Below are 23,326 nucleotides of genomic sequence, written 5' to 3'. Positions count from 1 at the left end.
GACCATCAAGAGAGGAATGCACAAATAGAATGTGGGACCTTATCCAGAGAAGCAGCAGTGCCAGAGATGGAGGCAGAGATGGGGGCATGGAGATGGGGAGAGGTGAGGACTCTAGACTCATCAACTAAGAAGAGAAGGACTAAGAACTGGTGGCCAGGAGCAGACTTGCAGAATGTGCCCTTTGGGATGTAATTCATTATATATGACTGAGTGGTTTTTTTTTGTTTCTGTGTTTTTTAAAAAGCTAAAATGGATAGAGAGAAATACTGATAACTAATGGTACATGGAGGGGATTATAATCAATGTAACGAAACAAGGTATATGATTTGTTGAATGTAAAACTGATGATATGCCCTGTAAACTTCTACTCAATCCACAATAAAAACCTTAAAAAAAAATGGCACTGATTTAAAATAATGTAACATAACAACAACAAACAGAAAAGAACAAATGTTGGTAAGGCTGTGGGGAGATCGGGATGCTCATGTATGGCTGGTGTGATTGTAAAATGGTACAACCACTATGCTTCCTCAAAAAATTAGAAAGAGAACTACCATAGGGTTCAGCAATCCCACTGCTAGGTATATATCCTAGCGAAGTAAGAGCTGTGACTTAAGTACACACACCTATATTATGTTGTTGCTGTGGTTAAGTGCTGTTGAGTTGGTTCCAACTCACAGAGACCCTATGTATGGTTTCTAAGGAGCAGCTGGTGAACTTGAACTGCCAACCTTTCAGTTCAAACCGACCTTGCAGTTCAGGGCATTAACACACAGCGCCACACCGGGACTCTGGTGTGTTCCTTATAGCTACATATATATATGTATATATGTTAGTTGTCGTTGTTAAGTACCATGGAGTCGGTTCCGACTCATAGTGATCCTGCACTGGGTTTCCGAGGCTGTAAATCTTTATGGGAACAGAAAGCCTCATCTATCTCCTATAGAACAGCTGGTAGTTTCGAACTGCTGACCTTGAGATTAGCAGCCCGATTCATAACCACTACACTATCACAGCTCCATATATATATATATTTTGTTGTTGTTGTTGAGTCAAGTCGGTTCTGACCCACAACCACCCTGTATATGGTTTCTGAGAAGCAGCTGGTAAGCTTGAACCTTGAGGTTCAAACAAACTTTGCAGTTCAACGCATTAACTCACAGTGAAACTGGAGGGATGGAAGCAATCTAAGTGTCCATCAATGGATGACTGCATGAACAACATATGGTAACACGTAGTGTGGAGTACTATACAACAATGAAGAGTCGTGATAAGTTTGTAAAACACAACATGGATGTATCTGGAAGACATTATGTTGAGTGAAATCATTCAATCACAAAATTGTAAACATTGTGTGAAATCACTTTGATAAGAAGTCAAGAATAATTTCCAGAAAAACAAACAAAACAAAACATCTTTTGATGGTTACCAGGGAAGGAAAAGAGAAGGAGGGAGAATTGTTAGAGAGTAGACATGTATTAATACTGAAGTGAAAAGTAATACACAATATAGGGAAGTCAGTGCCACGTGGCCAAAGTAACTGAAGGCACTGAGAGGTAAGCAAAGTTAAGGAAAACTAGGGTAAATGCTGTAATATATGGCATTCTGCAACGATGGTAACAGTAACCAAATTTTTGAGTGGTTACACAGGTAGATTGTTGTTGATGTTAAGTGCCATTGAGTCAGTTCCGACCCACAGTGATCCTGTACAGGGCTTCTGAGGCTGCAAAACAATGCTGCAAATCTTTACGGGAGCAGAAAGCCTCATCTTTCTCTCATGGAACAGCTGGCAGTTTCGAACTGCTGACCTTGTGGTTCGCAGCCCAATTTATAACCATTATGCTACCAGAGCTCCTGAGGGGGTCATATGAGAGTCTATATATATAGGTGTAGTACATGTAGGCATTTGTACATATATAGTTTTATGTGCTGCCTATATATGTATAGAACATATATATAGCGCACATGTCCAAATATCCTGTAACTCAGTCCCAGGAGGTATCTGGATTTGCCTAAAAAGTTTCCATAGTCTCGCGGGGAACAACTAGACCCACTGGCCTCATGTTGATCATAAAGACAGCATCCTAGTTTGTTGAGTAGTATCTGAGGTGTTAAAATATTGTGAGTGGTTACCTAAGGTACAACTACTGGTTTCTTCCTGTCTGCAGCAAGAAGAGTAAAGGAAACCAGAGAATCAAGGAAGCAGTTGGTCCACAAGACGAACTAAGTGGTCCACTAAGCAATTAGTTTACTGTCTCCTCTAACCTGAGACAAGAAGAGCTAGATGGTGTCCAACTACCATGACTGACCATTCTGACCAGGACACTATAGAAGGTCCTGGTTAGAATGGGAGGAAAATGTAGAACAAAAAAACACAATAAAATGTTTCAAAAAATTAATGCAACTTATTCTTTCATGAACTTTCCTTTCGTCTCTAATAATTAGGCAGAGAGACCTGGTGTGGCACTGTGGGTTAATGCACTGGACTGCAAGGTCGGTTTGAACCTCAAGGTTGGCAGTTCAAGCTCACCAGCTGCTCCTTGAAAACCCTATACAGGGTCACTATGAGTTGGAACTGATGCGATGGCACCTAACAACAACAAATAAAACAGTGTTTCTTAATTCTACAGTGTACTTGGAGAAATAAAAGCAGCTTACATTCGAGTGGGAGGAGAAGGAAATAAATATTTAAACCTGGGATGGGAGACAGGATGGAATGGGACTGGGTACCATCATCTCCTGAAACAGGAGAAAACCTCTTGTAGCCTCGGCCCTTCCCCTTCTCTAGCCTCTTCCCAGGGGAGCAGAGAGCTGGTTTGGGTTGCACAGTATGAATAATAATAATAATAAAAGAAATAATCATAGTTATCATAATTATCTACTATTGTCTTACCACGCCTAGGGCAACTCTATGAGATAGGCATTTATTCTTCCCATTTTACAGATGAGGAAACTGAGTCTCAAGGAAGTTAAATCCCCTTCTAACTTTCAGAGCTCCTAAAGTGGATGAACTGAAACTTGAATCCCACTGAAGTTTAGGCTTGTTCCCTTGATTGCACTTCAATATTCCTAGCACGTCTGCAGTAGGGCCAAGATTATAATCTGAGTTTCTTCATGCCCATCCTAAAATTTTTCTTCCCTCTCCATGTGCCTGGTGTGGTGCTGTAGGATCAGCACTGGACTGGTAACCACAAGGTCGGCAGTTCAAGTCCACCAGCTGCTTCTCGGAAACCCTCTGCAGGGTCGCTATGAGTAGGAACCAACTCGATAGCATTTAACAACAACATGTGTCTAAGCTGCCTCCACTGGATACTCACAAGACAATCTTGTCCCAACAATACTGGTCCCTGCATGTACCCCATAGCGCCACCATCCCATATACAGAAGCCTGGGAGGTGGGGTGGCATTAGGGCTCCAGCCCATTTCACATGCTGCATGGAAAACGTACCTCTTCATTGGCAAAGCAGTACAGGAAGGCCACGAGTAATCCCTGGAAAGAAAGGAAGAGGTGGCATGAAACTGACTCAGCGGAAGACCCATCTGAGTCGGGAGAGTCGTAGATGCAGCTACAATGCTTACAGTAACTAGAGTTAGTCATGTGAGTTAGGTTAACTTGAACTTGCCTAAGTCTCTTCTTCTTGTCCTGACACCCAAACCCCACATCAATGGACTTGCTTGCTTAGGTGCTCCCAGTCAATTACAATTAAACCCCAAAGACCCTACATTATTCATTCAACTACACAAATGTTGAACATGGCCTTTCCTTTGGGAAACTGACCCTCACTAGCCTCTGGGCTTCTGGTTGAACCATCAGATGGTCTCTATGTTCCAGGATGACCTTTACCAGAGTAATCCAAGACGCATGTGAGTCCAACAGGGCCACTCAAAGACCTTTTCACTGGAAAAGAAAAGAGGCTCTACCCTCTTCCCTAGGTCAGGCACAAACCTGGAGGGAGAGTTAGCTGGAGACAACTTGTCTGAGGACAAAGACCACCATTAGAAACGAAGACGCAGACATGGGAAAGAGGCAGATTTCTGATGACACTGTTTGAATACTGGGGCCAAAATTCCCATTCATTTGAGGTAATAAGTCCCTTTCCCCATATGTCAGAATTTTTTTGTTTTTAAAGAAAGAAATCTGATCACTTCATTCCAATGGTTTTCTATCACACTTAGAACAAAATAAAGCTCCTGCCTATGGAAGGCTCTTGATGATCTAAGCTCTGTCTCTATTCTTCTGACATTATCTTGTAGCAAACTTCTCCTCAGTTATTCTGTTTCAGTCATGGAACCTTCTGGCTTCTTCCAATATGTCAGGCTCATGAATTAGTTATCAACTGCTGCATCAAATATCACCTCAAAGTTGAGTGGATAAAAACGATAAATATTTATCACCTCATACACTTTCCGGGCACAGCTGTGGCTCAATCGTAGGTAGAATGCTCTCCTTCCCTGCAGGAGACCAGGGCTTGATTCCTGGTCAACGTACCTAACATTTTTGGTTGTTTGTGTCTTGCCTGGGTAGCCACCACCTGTCTGTCAGTGGAGACTTGCATGTTGCTCTGATGCTGAACAAGTTTCAGCAGAGCCTCTAAACCAAGAAGAAGGACCTGGTGAACTACTTTAAAAATCAGCTAATGAAAATCCCATGGATTACAATGGTCAGATCCCATTGTGCCTGGGGACCAACTCAAAAGCAGTTAAGAACAGCAACATACGTTCTATAGGTCAAGAATCTTCTAGTGGTTTAACTATGTACACCAACTCAGGGGCTCTCAGATGGTTGTAGTCAAGCTGTTGGCTGGAGATACAGTCATCTGAAGAGTTGGCTGGGATTGTAAACTCAGCTTCCAGAATGGCCCACTCACATGCTTAGCAAGTTGGTGCTGGTTGTTGGCAGGAGGCCTCAGTCCCTCTTTCAAAGTGTGCTCATGACGCGGCAACTGGCTTCTCCCGGAAGAGTGGTCCAATAAAGCATGTCAGAGCTGCAATGCCTTTTAGGACTTAGCCTTGTTAGTCGCTCACCCTCATTCCACAATATCCTAATAGCCACACAGTTCACCCCTAGATTCAACAAGGAAGAGGGCTATCAAAACCGCCCCCCCAAACCCACTTCCATCAAGTAAATGATGACCTATAGCAACCCTATAGGATACATTAGAGCTGCACCCTAGAGTTTCTTTATGGTAGTAGATAGTCTCATCTTTCTCCCTTGGAGCAGCTGGTGGGTTTGAACCACCAATTTTTTGGTTAGCTGCCTAATGCATAGTCCACTGAGCCACCAGGTCTCCTTGAAAAGGATAAGCAAAACCAGAGCCATCAAGTCAGTTCTGAATGACCATGACCCTATCCATAGAACAGAGCAGAAGTACTTCCTAAGGTTTCCCAGGCTGTAAATCTTTACAGGAGCAGACAGCCTCATCTTTCTCCCAACGAGTAGCTGGTGGGTTTGAACCATTGACCCTTTAGTTAGCCGCCCAATGCTTGATCCACTGTGGCACCAAGACTCTGAGGACTACCCAAAAGCATAAATACTAGGTAGAAACCATGAGGGACTACACTGAAAACTAGACTGCTTATCACATATTTCCTTCCGTTTTTCTATTCCTCAAATCTCTACATAGAGAACTGGCTTCTCACAATTCAGATTTGAGCTAAAAAATCACCTAGAAGAGAGGTCGTCTCTGATCACCCAATTTTGGGCAGCCCTACCAGTCACTAGCATAAATATTTTACATCATTTATTTGTGTATAATATAAATGATACAAATATTTTATATTATTATTGATTTGGTTATTATCTGTACCTCCTCTGGCCCCCCAACAAGTTCAGCACTCTTTCTATAGTTTTTCCACCAGCAGATCCCCAGCACTTAGATCTGACCGGACACATTATAAGAGCTCAGCCAATGTTTGCTGAGTACGTGAGTGAGCAAATGAAATTGGATTTCTGCCACTTGTATGATGTCAGAACATGTCTAAAATATCCCAGGGCAGCTTGCTTTCTATCATCTTTCCAGTGTTTAGAGCTGTGGACACAAGGGTCATGACAAAAACAACAGGCCACTTTCGGTGACATTTTCATTTACAAAGCATTTTTGTTGGGGACGTTTCAATAAAAAGATAATCTCTGGAAGTTGGGCATTTTTTTCTGAATTCTCAGATGGCACAGGTCTGGAATTAAAAATGCTTGAGTTAATGTCCCTGTGTCATTGTTCCCAGCCCAGCCAGAACTACATACCATGGTGGTCCCAATTGGTGTGAAGGTCTGCAGAGTTTGGGTTGCGTGTCCGGTATACATATAAGATCTGCATGTGTGTGTGGGACCCAAATACTTGAATGTCTTGGGAAAGATCTTATAAAATGTCAGAAACTCGCAAAGATAGGGCACATTTCCAACTAGAGGATGAGGGTCACAGTGGTAAGCTGAACTCCTCCCATCTCTTGATAATAGTTTTCTTCCCCTAATGCTAGTTGTTGTTATTTTCAGTTCCCTCAGCTTGAAAAATGCTATCCCCTTTTAGTTTTCTAACTCCAGGTCTTTGCACATTTCATTCTAATATTCAACTGTCTTCTCGAACTGTCCTTTGAAATTTTCTGTTCAGTTCTTTTACTTCCTCATTTCTTCCATTTGCTTCAGCATCTCTATGCTGAAGAGCAAGTTTCAGGGTCTCTTCTGACATCAGGTTTTGGGTTTTTTTTGTTTTCTTAATGACCTTTAGCTTTCTTCCAGTATGATGTTCTTGATGTCATCCCACAACTCTTCTGGTCTTCAGTCATTATTGTCTAATGCATCAAATATGTTCTTGAGATGATCTCTAAACTCAGGTGGGATATGTTCAAGAATATTTGGCTCTCATGAACATGTTTTAGTTTTCTTCAGCTTCAGCCTGAAATTGCATGTGAGCAATTGATGATCTGTTCAACAGTCTGCCCCTGGCCTTGTCAAAGAAGATGGAAGGAATACACAGAGTCACTCTACCAAAAGGGAATGGCCAATGTCCAACCATTTCAAGAGGTAGCATATGCTCAAGAACCAATGATAATAAATGAGTAAGTCCATGGATCACTGAAAGCACCAGCAAAGAACAAGGCTCTGGGAAATGATGGGATACAAACTTTCAACAAACTGATGCGGCACTGGAGGCACTCACTCATCTATGCTAAGAAATTTGGAAGGTAACAGCCTGGCCAACTGATTGGAAGAGATCCATATTTGTGCATACTCCAAAGAGAGGTAACCTAATGGAATGTGGAAATCATTGGACAGTATTATTAATATCACATGCAAGTAAAATTTTTCGAAAGATAATTTTTAAATGGCTGCAACAAGACATTGACAGGGAACTGTCAGAGGTTCAAGCCAGATTCAGAAGAGGCTGTGGAACGAGGGATATCACTGCTGACATCAGATGGATCTTGGCTGAAATCAGTGAACACCATAAAGATGTTTACCTGTGCTTTATTGACTATGCAAAGGCTTTTGATTGTGTGGACTATGACAAGGTATGGACAACATTGCAAAGAATGAAAATTCTGGAACCCGTAACTGTACTCATGAGGAAATTGTATATAGACCAAGAGGCAACCATTGAAACACAACAAGGGAACACTGAATGGTTTAAGATTAGGAAAGGTGTGCGCCAGGGTTGTATTCTTTCACCATACTTATTCAATCTGTATACTGAACAAATAATTCAAGAAGCTGGATTATATATATGCAAAAGAATGTGGTGTCAGGATTGGAGGAAGATGCATTAACAGCCTGTGATATGTAGATAATACAACTTTGCTTGCTGAAAGGGAGGAGTACTTAAAATACTTACTGATGAAGATTAAAGACCACAGCCTATGGTATGGGATGTACCTCAATATAAAGAAAACAAAAATCCTCACCACTGGACCAATAAACAGCATTCATATAAATTGAGAAAAGATTGAAGTTGTCAAAGACTTCATTTTGCTTGGATCAACTCTCAATATTTTATGAAAGCAGCAGTCAAAATATCAAACGATGTATCGCATTAGGCAAATCTGCTGCACAAGACCTTCCTTAAAGTGTTCAAGAGCAAAGATGTCAGTTTGAGGAAGGTGCGCCTGATCCAAGCCATGGTATTTTCAATAACCCCATATGCATGTGAAAGTTGGATAGGGAATAGAATAAGGAAGACCATAGAAGAATTGATGTATTTGACGTATGGTTTTAGAGGAGAACACTGAAAGTACCATGGACTGCCAAAAAGAACAAATCTGTGTTCTAAGAATGCTTCTTAGAAGCCAAAATGGCCAGACTTCGTCTCTCATACTTTGGACATGTTATCAGGAGAGACCAGTCCCTGGAGAAGGACAACATGCTTGGTAAAGTGGAAGGTCAGCGAAAAAGAGGAAGACCCCCGAAAAGATAGATTGGCACAGTGGCAGCAGCAGCAATGGGCTCAAGAGTGGCAATGGTTGTGAGGTTGACGCAGGACTGGGCAGTGTTTCCTTCTGTTGAGATAAAGTCTCTGTGAGTTAGTACTGACTCGATAGCACTTAACAACAAAAACAAGTTCCTGGTAAGAAAGGCTGGTGTTGGTAAGGAGCTGAAATTGAAAAGGAACTATGAGATACTGCCCAGGGGGAAGTTTTTTCTGCTCTTCCCTACGTAAACATTGTTCAGGATCTCCATTCTGGAGTCTGGCAGAGATCTCCATGGAAATTAGAACCGGTTGTCAACCAGTTGCCATGGAGTTAACTCGGACTCTTGGCAACCCCAGGTGTATCAGAGTAGAAATGTACTCCGTAGGCTTTTCAATGGCTGACTGTTCAGAAATAGATTAACAGGCCTTTCCTTTGAGGTAGATCTGGGTGGATTTGAACCACAGGTTAACCATTTACCCCAAACAGGGACTAGGCTGACTATCAAGGCACCAATCAAACGCTAAGATTCTGCCCACCGGTGTGGAAGTTTCCTCTCCTTGTACACCAGACATTTCCTAAACAGGGGCACAAGCGTTTGGGTTAGTATTCTTCACATGGGCTTTCCCACTCACAGTGACCCTGTGTGGTCGGCAGGCCAGGTAATATTTGCCTCCAGGTTCATGATTTCAGAATGGCTGTCTTTCTGTGTGCGGAAATTCTCACCAACGCATGGCTAGAGTAGGATCTCACAACATCTATGTGTCTTTTCACATCCTTGGGTTCTTTCTCTCTTCAGAGATGTCTTAGGAACATCCTGGAATCTGGTGAACTCTTATTCTAGGTAAGCAAGTGTGAAGGAAGTGAGATCCATAGAACATATGGAGTTTGTGTCATCCATCACCACTGCTTGGGAGTCTCTCCAAAGATCCCTGATTAGGAGGAAACTGCCAAGCTCTCCGAGCAATAAACCCTTAGAAGAGTGAAGGACTCTTGAAACCAGCAGAGAAAGGAAGCTCTTCCCTGGTGAGCACACTCCTGTTGATGGAATCACTAAGACAGGATCCACCTGAAGTACGCCCACACATCTGCCCACCTCTTCTCATACCACCCAACCATCTGCTTTCACCTCCAGGGCTTACTCCAGCCAAGCGAGAAGTGCTTCCTCCTCCAGCGGAAACCATACGAAAGCTGTGGGCATGACTCAGAAAGCTGGCTTAGAAGCTAGCTTCTAAGACAGAGCCTTCTAAAAAGGATTCTTCCCTGGTTAATGAAGTTTGGGAATCCTTTATCCCCTCTTAGAGAGTCACAGTCCACAGGAGTCAATTCACAGCTCCAAGAAGACCTTCAGCAAACACTTTATTTCAATCACAGGTTCTCAAATCACGTAGACACACACCTCTTCCTTCCGGCAATGCCTATTGCCATCTCGTGGGGCCAGTGTTTGGAAGACAGCCTGGTGCAAGTGCACCAATGGAAGAATTTCCCACATTCATATACTTCGAAGTTCTCCACCTGTCCATCTTTGACACCACTGTCTCTCCATAAGGTTTTGACCCATTCTCAAGTCTCACCTTTGTCTCTTTTGTAAGAGAAGTTAGATGTCATGCAAGACAGGATCTTAAGACAGTGGCTGGAGGCTTGCTCAGCTTTGATGGGGTTTCTTTCCATGGATAGATAGGTCTCAGGAAAATCTGCTCCTTAGCTGATCTGCTTGGTTAGATGCCTTTGAATCTGTTCAGATTCACAGCGACCCTATGCACAGCAGAATGAAACACTGCCTGGTCCTGCACTATCCTCATATTTGTTGTTACATTTGAGCCCATTGCTGCTGCCACTGTGCCAATCCATCTTGCTAGGTGTCTTCCTCTTTTTCACTGAACCTCCACTTTACCAAGTATGGTGTCCTTCTCCAGGGACTGGTTCCTCCTGCTAACATGTATGAAGTACGAGAGACAAAGTCTCACCGTGCTGGCTTCTAAGGAGCTTTCTGGCTGCACTTCTTTCAACACAGATTTGTTTATTCTTCTGGCAGTCCATGGTACTTTTAATATTCTCCTCCAACACCATAACTCAAATGTATGGATTCTTCTACAGCCTTCCTTATTCACTGTTCAACTTTCATATGCAAATGAGGCAATTGAAAATACCAAGGCTTGCATAACGCACACTGACGTCTTGAACACTTTACAGATGTCTCCTGCAGCACATTTGCCTAATGCAATACATCATTTGATTCCTTGAATGCCGCTTCCATGAGTGTTGATTGTGAGTCTAAACAAAATGAGGTCTTTGACAAATTCAATCTTTTCTCCATTTATCATCATGTTATTTACTGGTCCAATTGTGAGAAATTTTGTTTTCTTTACACTGAGGTGCAATCCATACTGAAGACTGTATGTAGCCTTTGGTCTTCATCAGTAAGTATTTTAAATGCTCTTTCAACAAGTAAAGTTGTATCATCTGCATATCACAGTCTGTTAATGAGTCTTTCTCCAATCCTCATGTCACATTCTTCTTCATATAATCTAGCTTCTTGGATTAGTTTCTCCTGATGTGGTGCTGTAGAATCAGCACTGGGCTTCAAGCCACAAGGTCAGTAGTTCAAACTCATCAGGTGCTCCTCAGAAACTCTATACAGGGTCACTCTGAGTCGGAACCAACTCCACGGTAATTAACAACAACAGACAGATTCAATAAGTAAGATGAAAGACTACAATCCTGACACACACCTTTCCTGATTTCAGACCATTCAATATCCCCTTGTTCTGTTCAAACTTGGTCTGTGTACAGGATCCTCATGAGCACAATTAAGTGTTCTAGAATACCCATTCTTCACAACGTTATCCAGAGTTTGTCATGATTTACACTGTCGAAAGCCTTTTATATAGTTAATAAAGCACAGATAAACATCTTTCTGTGATTCTCTACTTTCAGCCAAGATTTATCAGACATCAGCAATGATAGTTCCATGTCATTTTGTGAATCCAGCTTGAATTTCTGGCCGTTCTCTGTCAATATACTTTTTCTTCACTCCTTCAGCCGTTGTCCATGAATTTAGCAGAGATAGTCCTTAGTTCTCAATGACCTGTGTTCTCTTAAGGAGGAACTATGAAAACAGTACTAAGATCCAGGACCTCCTCTTGGCTTTTCTGGCCCATGTCTTCTTATTTTGGGAGTCTATGTGAAGGAGAAAGAAGCTCTGGTAGCGTAGTGATTACGAATTGGGCTGTTAACCTCAAGGTCGGCAGTTCGAAACTGCTCCACGGGAGAAAGATGAGGCTTTCTGCTCCGTGAAGATTTACAGCCTCGGAAACCCTGTGCAGGGTCACTATGAGTTGGAATTGACTGCATGGTACTTAACAACAACGACGTGTGAAGGAGAGGGGAATCCTGGTGTCACAGTGGGGTAAGCATTGGGCTGCTAACCTCAAGGTTGGTGGTTCAAACCCATCAGTGTTCCTCAGGAGAAAGATGAGTCTATCTGCTCCCACAATGACTCACAGTCTCACACATTCTAGGGAGTAGTTCACTCTGTCCTACAGGGTTGCTTCTGGGAGAGTGAATATGCAAAGGACAAAGAAACAAGTTGATTAGATTTTTTTTTTTTTTTATCGTTCATGAAAACTACAAAATACAATAATGTTGCTTTTCACTCTGTTTTGAAAAAAAAAGGTGAACTAGTGATGTCCCGTCTCCTCTCATCCAACTGTTGTCTAGATGCTCAGAGTGGTTCTTGTCCTTTTTCTAATTCAACTTCCATCCTGCTCTTTGACTCTGAACACCCCAATAGTCTTTCAATGCATCCCAGGGAATTGTACTTAAGAGTTGTTTTCTGTTACTTAAAACCTAAAAGCCCACACGGAAGAAGGTAGGCTTAAATCTCAATGTTGTGCGTTATTGTCTGGGTGAGTTTGGGCATCTCATTTGAATTTGGTGAACCTCACTTTGCTCATCTGTAAACGGACACAGATTTGTTGAAATAATATGAGGTAAGTGCACAGCACAGTATCTGGTACGTAATAAATATTCAACAATGGGCTGTTGTTGTTACACTTATTTCTCTTGGTTCTGAAGAGCAATGAGTATTGGCAATTTCTCCTGCCTGGTGGGAGAAAGTGGAAGAAAGTGGAAGCCCCCTGCTCACACACAGCTCTCTAAAGTGTGTTTCTAAAAGTACCTCAGGAATAGTGGTGCTAAGTGGTTAGCAGAGGACAAGCCAGCCACTTGTGGTCACTCGTCTGCAGAGATGGCCCTACTGATTCCTCCCATCCTTAAAGGTGCATTCTATTCCTCACACCAAGAAGTGGACTTCACTTTCCCTCACATCAAATGTGGGATGACTTTGTGGTTGCTTTTACCAATATAATGAGATAGAAGTGAGCTTCTCAGACTGTAAGTTTCTATTTTCTCCCTCTTAAGAGTATTTGCTCTTGGAATGCTCCTTCTCAGATTCCAGACTGATCAGTAGTCTCAGCCGAGCTCCCAGACAACAGCCAGCATCACATCTCTACCCATGCGAATGTGCCATCTTGGATGTTGTCGTCTAATTGAACCTCTAGGTCAGGGGTGGGAAATATGCAGCCCACGGGCATTTAAGGCCCATGAAATCATTTGGCTTAGTCCTGCTAAGTCAACTGCAGTTCTAGCCCTCACATATTGTTATTGTTATGAACAGGAAAAGGTAAAAACATTCACTGCCCTCTTTGCCTAGGAGACTAGCTAAAATGTTAATCAGGTTACTGAGTGGGGCCAATCCTCTCCACCCAGAAGTCAAACTAGAATGTTAATCAGGTTACTGAGTAGAACCAATCCTCTGGTTTCCCTCCTGTCTTCAAACAGGTCTGCAACCTAACCCCTCCCCAATTCTGACCCCATATAAGTTTGCATTGCGCTGTATTTAGTGCTCAGAATCTGGAAAAGCTAGCTACTTTGAGTCAGCTGGCTTAATAAAATCTGAAACCCTACTTCACCTTTCTGAGTGGCTTCAGTTTGCCCAGGGCTGCTGAGTCACTCCCAGGCCCAGAGCTGCTGTAACAATCTCGAATCTAAAACTGCTGTAACAGTTAAGTGCCATCAAGTCGGTTCCAACCCATAGGGTTTCCGAGGAGCAGCTAGTGAGCTTGAACCACCAACCTTGCAGTTCAAACCAACTTTGCTGTCCAGTGCATTAACCCACAGCGCCACACTAGAACTCCACCATCACACTGTTGTTGCTGTTGTTAAGTACCGTGGAGTCGGTTCCGACTCATAGTGACCCTGCACAGGGTTTCCAAGGCTGTAAATCTTTATGGGAGCAGAATGCCTCATCTTTCTCCTGCGGAACAGCTGGTCGTTTCGAACTGCTAACCTTGCAGCTCGCAGCCCGATTTGTAACCACTACGCTATCAGAGCTCCTTTGTTGTTGTTGTTGTTAAGTGCCGTCGAGTCGGTTCCGACCCATAGCGACCCTGTGCAGGGTTTCCGAGGGTGTAAATCTTTACGGGAGTAGAAAGCCTCATCTTTCTCCCGCGGAGCGGCTGGTAGTTTCGAACCACTGACCTTAAGGTTCGCAGCCCGATTCGTAACCACTACGCTACCAGAGCTCCTTTAGGGGTGAGTTAATTAAATGTCTGACCAAATATAGCAGACTAATTGCTGTCTTTTAGTTTTTATGAATTGAGTGATAGTTTACATGGAAGAATATCTGTTGTACACTCATCATCCTATCATATTTCATTTTATTACAATGATTACAATCCCCTCTGTGCATCATCATTCAACATTCTATTCCCTCTGGTTGTTTTTTTATACACAAAAACACTGAAGATTATATAATCATGTAAACAACCAAAGGGCACATTCTGTCTGACCTTGGCTAGTGGCAGAGGCTTTATTGTTGTTGTTAAGTACCATTGAGTCGGTTCCGACTCATAGTGACCCTGTGCAGGGTTTCCAAGGAGCAGCTGGTAGGTTTGAACTGCCAACCTTGTGGTTCTCAGTCTAGTGCTGATTCTACAGCACCAAACCAGCAGTGGCTTTAAGACTGTGGTATAGGGAACTTGGAGTCCTGGTGTGGCACTGTGGGTTAGCGTGCTGGACTGCAAGGCTGGTTTGAATTGCAAGGTCTATGGATCAAGTTCACCAGCTGCTCCTCAAAAACCCTATACAGGGTCGCTATGAGTCAGTACTGAATCTATGGCACTTAACAATAACAACGAACAGGGAACTTGGTGTTGCTGGTTCTGATCCTCACAGGGCACCCTAGTAGTGTTATGGTTAAACTACTCACCCACTAATGGAAAGGTCAATGATTTGAACCCATCAGTCACTCCTGGCGGTGGAGTCCTGGTGTGGTGTTGTAGTATAAACATTGGACTGCTAACTGCAGGGTTGGCAGTTCAAACCTACCAGCCACTCCTTGGAAACCCTATACAGAGTCACTATGAGTCAGAACTGACTCCACAGCACTTAACAACAAGTCAGTCCTGTGGGAGAAAGCTGTGGATCTGCTTTTGTGAAGATGCCAGCCTTGAAACCCCTTATGGGCTGTTCGAATCTGTCCTATGGGGTCAAGGTCACTACAAGTCGGAGTCTACTTGATGACCACGGGTACACATTTCACCTCTGCCACTTATACAAGTCGGGAGCATGGTGACTCTGGACAGCGAATCACAAGGTCGGCAGTTCAAATCCACCAGCCACTCCCAAGAGCAAGATGAGACGTCCAGCTCCCACAAAGATTTACAGCCTCAGAATTCCTAGATAGAGTCACTATGAGTCAGAACTGATTTGATGACACTTAAAAACAACTTATACAAGTAAGATTCTATTCTTCAAAACCCACCCACTTCTGGCATTTCTATTATAGTAGCTCTAAGATACTCAGGTCAGCGGTTCGAAACTAACAGCTGCTCCGCGGGAGAAAGATGAGGCTTTCTACTCCCGTAAAGATTTACACCCTCGGAAACCCTGTACAGGGTCGCTATGGGTTGGACCCGACTCGAAGGCACTTAACAACAACAACAACAAGATACTCAGAATCATAAGAACTAATAAAGACAATTGTTTTGGGGTAGTTTGTTAAATGAAATGCACCAACAATATAACCATAACTGACCCCTTCTTTCTAGTTTCGGCCCCCACACATCTATCAAGAAGGTTTGGACTCAGTGACCCCTACCCAAGTTGTCCTGGGTTCTTGGTAATGTCACCTGGCCTGCAGACAATGGTACAAAGCTCTGCACAGAACCCCAGCAAAAATAGGCACTTAATCAAAGGCTTCATGTTGACACTCACAGTTAATACGAACATGAGTCACACCAAGTCTGAGAGCCCCGGACACCAACTGCTTTTCCCGTCTTAGTCACTGAGTTACACTGGTTGGATCAAGACAAAAAACACTTCCGTCTACATAGCCCTCTAATGCCAAAGCCTCGTACTGATGAAGTTTGAACTTGATTTGTATCCATGGGCTCTTTAGTTCTGAATCTACTGGGTCCACGTGCATTTTTCTTGCTCCGAAGCCCAGACATCATGATAAAGACACCAACTTACATGGAACGAGCTCAGTGCCAACTGAATGAAGAGCCGTATCAGTTTTGAAAGTCCTTGAACTTGCTCATCAGTAATGAAAGAGAAGAGGATCTCATGGACACCCAATAAAGGAATGAGGACCAGTGTTGATTTCGCCAATCTGTAAAGGACAACCAAACAGTTGTTATGAGGCCGCCTTGTGAACAGACAACATTTTCTGATCCACTGTGCATGGCATTGGATCTTATCTTATCATACTGACTAGTTGATTTTTCAGTTTGCCCCCAGTGACACATTTAAGACCAGTGTGGTCTTGTTCACTGTTGCATACCTACACAAAATTCAAAGTAGAGCCTCAAGAAACATTAATTGAATGAATGAATTCCCCCATACTGATTGTGATATATCTATAAACCGTAAAGAGTCATGAAGGGGCTTTGCTTTCAAATTCCCTGCTGCCTGCAGCCCTGGTGAGAGCAAGGGCTGCCGGAAATGAAAACCGGATCCTCCTCTTAAAAGTGTAGTTTGGAGGTTCCCTGTTGTATGTAGAGATGAACATTCTTTTGTACCACCTACGTGGCCAGACTGAACAGCTGGGTTCCAAACACCCTGTATCAGCGGTTCCCAAACATGGCTGACAATTAAGAGTTCCTTAAGGAGATGTTTTAAAAAGATGTTGATTCCTGGGCCCCAGTATCCATCTCCTGGATCCAAATCTCTGAAGGTTGAGTACTGGAGGTCTGAATTTTAAGGACCATTCCATTGGGATTCTGATAAGCAACCAAACTTGAGAACCACTGCTCTTTACTACCAAGCTAGTTGGTTTAAAACTACACTTGCAAAGGTGACTCATGCTCAGGACACAAACAAAACTAAAGTCTTATACACACTAAATAAAAAGAACTTAACTGTAATGATAATTTAGTCCAGCTACTTTTCTTTTTTTATGTTAAACATTTCATGGCTTTATTTAAAAAGCTATATGATTACACTACTGTAAAATTATGTAGTTTTATTTAGCAATCACTGACCTTAAAATGAAAAGGCTGACAAAAAAGGAAAAGAGCTTTTCAGGAATCTTTGCTAAAAACATGTTGTTAGGTGCCATCGAGTCAGTACTGACTCATAGTGACCATATGCACAACAGAAGGAAACACTGTCTGGTCCTGGACCAATCTCATAATCATTGCTACTCCTGAACCCATTGCTGCTGCCACTGTGTTAATCCATCTCGTTATGGGAACGTCTTCATTTTCTCTGACCCTCCACTTTAATAGACAGGAGATCCTTCTCCAGGGACTGCTCCCTTCTGATAGTATGAAGTATGAGAGACAAAGTCTGGACATCCTGGCTTCCAAGGAGCATTCTGGCTGTACTTCTACTAATGGTGATTTCTTTGCTATCAAGCTACTTTTCTTAAAGGGCCAGATGAGGAAGAGCTTACTCTCTGAAACCTCTGCAGTTAGAGATGGAGAAGTCAAAGGACATGATCAGTTCATGGGTGGTGCAAATGGTTAAAGCATTGGGCTACTAACTGAAACGTTGGAGGTTCAAGTCTACCCAGAGGCACTTCTCAAAAACTGGCTCTGGAAAATCTTCTGGAGCACAGTTCTGCTGTGACACACATGGGGGCACCAGGGTTGGAAGTCAACTTGACAGCAAGCTACTGGCTAGGCCATAAGCAGTTTCTTCTGGAAGACTTATGAGCTCTTTATACAACAGAAAGAACTTATTATGTATGGATCCTGTGTCTGTGAGAGTCATACAAATGTTATCAATGAGAAAACAACAACAACAACAACCCTAAAAGGCTCTAAAGTCAGTAGGAAGAGTAAGAACCACTATACAGGCAGGAGCCTAGCCCGGCCAGGTGGGCTGTGTCTACCTGCGCTTGGACATTAAGCACAGACCAATCCTGGTGCTGTGGGTCTCCTGAGCTAAAGCTGTAGCTTCTCCCTCAGCCTCAGCCCCAGGAGTCGGTTAGCGAGGCCACATTAAGGGGCTCCCGAGGAGAGATGATTTAAAGTCTTTATTTTCCAGGAGTGTTTTTTCAAACACTCTAGTTCAGAGGTTGCAAATTGATGAGTGTAGGTTGTATGTGAGTGGATGACAGCTTTTGCTTATACCTTGTAGTTATTGTTGTTGTTGGGAACCATCTTTAAAGAATTAGGAGCTAGTTCAGATTCCTATATTCTTTTGGAAAATGGGACATCTGGCAACCCTGGGTCCAAATTCCTGCTTAGCGACCACTGGCTACCGCTGGGTGGAGACTGTCCCTGGGTCTCCAGGCCCTCAGGCAGCCTGCACTACTCATTTGTGTTACTTGCTTGGCCCCTGTGTTTGAGTTTGTCACCCTAGTTCTGGATTGTTGTTGTTAAGTGTCGTGGAGTCGGTTGCGACTCACAGCGGCCCTATGTACTCTACGGCCGGTCCTGTGCCATCCTCACAACTCTAGTTTGAGCCCACTGTTACTGCCACTGGGTCAAACCACCTTCCTTTTTTTCCCAAGCATTTCTAGGTTTTAATGATCCATACTTACGTACTAGGAGTATGTTAACATTTAACATACTCAGCTGTTAACCAAAATGTTGAAGGTTTGAGTCCACCAAGAGTTAATTCAGAAGAAAAACCTGGAGATCCATGTCTAGTCATTTAACTATTGAAAATCCTGTGGAGCACAGTTCTACTCTGACATGCGTGGATTCATCATGAGTTAGAACTGGTTCTGACACTGAATACACATACGTGCAAACCCATGTCTTACCATCCACTGGTTCTTGTTAATTGCCGAGTCAGTTCCGACTCAGAGCAACCCTCTTGGGACCATACTAAGGCATTATTTTCTTTGTTTGTCTTTTTAGTGGGATTTTAAGAAAATAAACTTTTTTGTTTTGGAAAAATGTTTAGATTTCTAGAAAAGTAGCAAAGCTAGTACAGAGAATTCCTGTATACCTTTCACCCAGTCTCCCGGATGTTAACAGCTGACATACAGAACGACAACACACTGATCTAAACTAAGAAACCAGTATCGGTACATTCCTAACAACTGAACTCCAGACTTTATTTAGATTTCACTAGTTTTCCCACTGCTGTCCTTTTCATGAGGAGCTGTGCTAGCGTAGTGGTTACGAATCGGGCTGCTAACCTCATGGTCAGCAGTTTGAAACTACCAGCAGTTCCACAGGAGAAAGATGAAGCTTTCTGTTCCCGTAAAGATTTACAGCCTTGGAAACCCTGTACAGGGTCGCTATGGATCGGAACCGACTCCAAAGCATACTAGCAGCAGCTCTTTTCATGTTCCAAGATCCAGGCTAGAAATCCTCGCTGCATTTAATACAAGATTATTTTTCAAGAATAACTATACTTATATAAACTTTGGGGGCAGTTTCAGTAACTACCACCGCTCTGGAAGGATTTAAGAAGGGATTCCCCAGGCTCTCACCTTATTCTAACTTCTACCTTAGACAAAGTACTATTTGTGTCCCTGTTGAGCTTAAAATCCACAAATAACTATAGCAGTTTACTCTTAGGGGCTGTGTTTATACTTATTTTTCATCTATAATCACATGTTTATTTAAATGGTTTAGTTTTTTTGCCGTCATTTAGCTCTTTAATAAATATTTATGGTGCATGTGCTCTGGGCCCACGAGCAAGAACAGTGAAGGAGGAGGAGATGTGCTCAGGCACAGCAGAGTTCAGTAACAATCCCTGGAACTAAGGTTCAAGTCCCAGCAATGCCAATTACTAGTAAATGTGACCTTATTCAGTCTGTCACTTTCCTCTACTATAAAATGAGCATGATGCTGATAACAGCACCTACCTGGTGGAATCGTCGTAAAGATGTAAGAACATGTGGAAAACATACGGTAAGTGATCAGTCTACTTTAGCCATGATGATTTAAAAAGAAGTCCCTGCTCTCAAATCCTTTACAATCTCAATGACTTCGATTGGTTTTTCATTCACTTGAAACATATTTATAACTATTTTGGAGTCCCTGGGTAGTGCAAATAGGCAATGCCCTCAGTTACTAACCCAAAGGTTGGAAGCTCAAGTCCACCCAGGTGCACCTCAGAAGACAAGCTTGGCAATGTACTTCCAAAAAAATCAGCCAATGAAAACCCCACTTCTACTAAGAGATACAAGGGCTTGACAGGAGTTGCCAAGAGTTGGACTCAGCTGGAAGACCACTGGCTGTGGCCTACAAAAGGGCTTCAAAAATTCCATTATCTGTTCATTCACTGAATGAAGGCAACTACCCTCATTCAATACTTTCACAGAAAACAACTTTCAGAAAGGAGTCTAGGGTTTGGCATGTTATGGGAAAAAAAATCTCCTTTACAATAGAGGACTCATAAATTCTCTAAGAGTTCTGTCCACTCCCTGTTTGCAAAATTAAGGCTTTTTAATCTAGGGGAAAAGCATAGTAGCCACTCTGGGGGCCACACATAGCAAAGAACGCTGACGGCTGGCTGAGCCCAGGTTTCCACAGGCATTACTCTCGCTGTTGGCAGCCCTGAGGTTCCTCCCGCACACTTGCCCCAGCTCTTCCTCTCCAGGCTGGACAACTGGGCCGTTGACAATTTCCTCTACTTGAAGGGTGGAGCCCAGGGACAAGTGCTAGGATACATTAAGTTCTCTGGCTCCTAACAACTTGTTTCTCTTATAGGGCCCAAACTTAAACTTTCCTAAAATATACTTCTGTTGGGGGGGGGGGGGGGGAGCAATCTTGAGAGCTGTATTCTGAGAGTTCTCAAAATCAGGAAGAGTGAGAAATAAGACTGTTCCTATCCAGATTGAGACAAGAAAAACTAAGCGAGGGTCCCCTCTGTCTTGATTTTCTCTCCCCCAGATCAATGGCTCCCATGGGGGTGCACACACTCCAGGGAGGTGCAACATTATCCATTTGATTTGGAAGAAAACCTAATACTAAACATTTTATGTATGGTTTCTTTCTCTTGTTTTTAAAATTTCCGTTCCTTGTGTATTTCATTATATATATATATATATATATTGGGAGTCCTGGTGTGGCGCTGTGGGTTAATGTGTGCCAGACTGCAAAGCCATGTGAACTGCAAGGTCAGCTGTTCAAGCTCACCAAGCGCTCCTCGGAAACCCTATACAGGGTCGCTATGGGTCAGAACTGACTCGCTAGCACTTAACAACAACAACATATTAGTTTAACTGACGATGTACACATATGATGAGGTATGTACTAACAAATGTACTAATAGAGTGTGCTTTCTCTGTCATGGATTACTTTAGTGGAGACTTTGGAAAAGGTAATAAATATTGAGGCTACTTAAGAATACATTCGTTATGGCCCAAGCAGAAAATTCTAAGTGCTATTTCACTAAACTGTCTGAGCCGGTGGTCCTCCAGTCTCCTTGTATATTAGAATCTCCTGAGTAGGAAGACCCAGGTTCGCTCTGGGCTTTTGGCCGGCTGCCAGGTGATGATATGAACAATCAGAATGAAAAGCTACTGTGAGGGGCAATTATGGCTCTGGACCCTGGGAAAGCCCCTGGGGCAGATGGAGTCACAAAGCATTAGGATTCAGGCTCGGGTCTGCATGGAAAGTGGTGTCTTGGGATTCATCTCCTCCCCACTTCTGCCTCCAGGGAGGGCTGGCCTCCAGCTGATCTTCCCTGGGCCTGGTTAGTGAGGAGGCTGCCATCTAGGAAGGGCTCTGAGCAAGGAACACCGGTACTGCTCTCAGCCCTGGACCTCCATCCTCAGAGATGATGCGAGAGACGAGATGAAGCCTGAGCCTTGGGAAAGGGAGCCAAAAAGGCTACTCAGCCACTTAGAGACTTGACCAGAAGTACTGAGAGAGACAGTGTGGAGGACAGCCCAGGCCAGTTCATTAGATCAAAGCTTCCACTAGCAAATACAGTATACATCTGCCCAGTCCTGAACTGTGGGTTTATCCCTTGGGACCTTTGGGGAGCAGGTCCTGGACAAATACCACTTCCCACATCGGATGTGATCGGGCCACTCATATCTGTGGCCTCCTTTCATCCTCTCAAGGATTGCCTGGGTGATGAATTCAGCTGCTAACAGAAAGGTTGAAGGTTCGAGTCCACCCAAAGATACCTCGGAAGGAAGGCCTCGTGGTCTACTTCCGAAAAACCAGTTACTGTAAGTTATGAAGCACAGTTCTACTCTGACACACATGGGGTTTCCATGATTTGCCACCTCTACTCGATGACAACTCCTACTTTATCCTCTTAACAAGCAAAACGTGGGCCTGGTGTGACTCCTATCTTATGCATTAATTCAGTAAGGATGGGATGCTGGTCATGACCCCACACTGACCAACTGATCTCAGACAGTTGGCCACTTGGCCTCACTGGGTCTACTTTTTGGCTCATGACACTTATGATCTGACTATGAATGGACACATCTGTCATGCCAGAAAACAGAAGATGGGACAGGCAGGTTATACACAAAAAAAGAGCAGCTTCAGGAAGACTCTTTTACCTTGGACTCTAAATGTCTCAAGTTTTCAAGAAATCCCATAATTCTACTTGCATGTTATGAATGTTTCTTTTACATCATTATGTTCAATCCCTCCCCAAGGAAATCAACATTCAAACTTCCATTCAGATGGCAAACTCCCTTCCCCAGAAGCCACCCATTTTTTGGGGTATTTTAATAGTTCTCTGCTGGGAGAACATGTGAGTCAGGGACTCCTCACCATTTACTTCATTTTCATGGCATCCAAAAGGTCCTCAGTCTTTGCCAAAAATCCTGCATGACCCTCTGAAAGCTTTTCCTGAGGAGCTCTCCCTAATACCCTCCCCAGAGGACAGGCACATACTAATGAAACTTGAACTTCCTTCCTGGACACCAGGCATGGCACCCAGAAGGGATTGAAGTAACCTTCGACTGCTGGGTACTGACCTCTGGGCACTCACCTGAATTTATAATCTCTGAAGCACATTTTATGGGCTTTGAGCTTAGAAATGATAAGCTTGAGAATTTTCAGGAAGATGAGGAAATTGACCTTGGAAAAAACGAAACAAAACAAAAACCAGCATATGTGAGTTAGTAAGTGATAGAGTCCATAATAGCTATGAATGTCAAGGTCACTTTGGAGAGGCCATCAGTGGCTTGCTCATGTCAGGCAGGGACAATCTGGCAGTCAGCGGTCAGGTAGTGAGTGCTTATAGCCATTCCCACTGTTCCCAAGGCTATTTGAACAGAGAGACCTGAAGGGATCCTGAAAAGTCATTTAGGGTATTCTTCCTCAAGGAGGCCCACCCCTGAAGCCAACTGAGAAAGACAGCTGGACATTTACATTTCTGCTGTTGTGGTTAAGTGCCTTCGAGTTGGCTGTAACTCATTGCGACCCTATATAGGGTTTCTGAAGATTGGCTGGTGAGCTGGAACCCTTGACCTTGTGGTTCAAAT

The 23,326-nt window shown here is 43.3% G+C and overlaps 1 protein-coding gene across 1 annotated transcript in view; it reads right to left on the bottom strand.

The window, feature by feature from the left end:
* The window catches only part of GLP2R (glucagon-like peptide 2 receptor), a 97,994-nt gene that overhangs the window by 6,158 nt on the left and 68,510 nt on the right, over positions 1 to 23,326 (bottom strand). Inside the window, exons 10-12 of the mRNA XM_006863423.1 lie at positions 22,831 to 22,919; positions 15,934 to 16,072; positions 3,449 to 3,490 (exon numbers count right to left, since the gene is read on the bottom strand). Coding sequence (XP_006863485.1) covers positions 3,449 to 3,490; positions 15,934 to 16,072; positions 22,831 to 22,919 — 270 coding nt within the window. The remainder of the gene's footprint in view (positions 1 to 3,448; positions 3,491 to 15,933; positions 16,073 to 22,830; positions 22,920 to 23,326) is intronic.

The sequence above is a fragment of the Chrysochloris asiatica genome, unplaced genomic scaffold (assembly GCF_000296735.1).
Source record: "Chrysochloris asiatica unplaced genomic scaffold, ChrAsi1.0 scaffold00054, whole genome shotgun sequence".
NCBI lineage: Eukaryota > Metazoa > Chordata > Mammalia > Afrosoricida > Chrysochloridae > Chrysochloris > Chrysochloris asiatica.
This window is presented reverse-complemented; position numbering and strand designations above follow the sequence as displayed.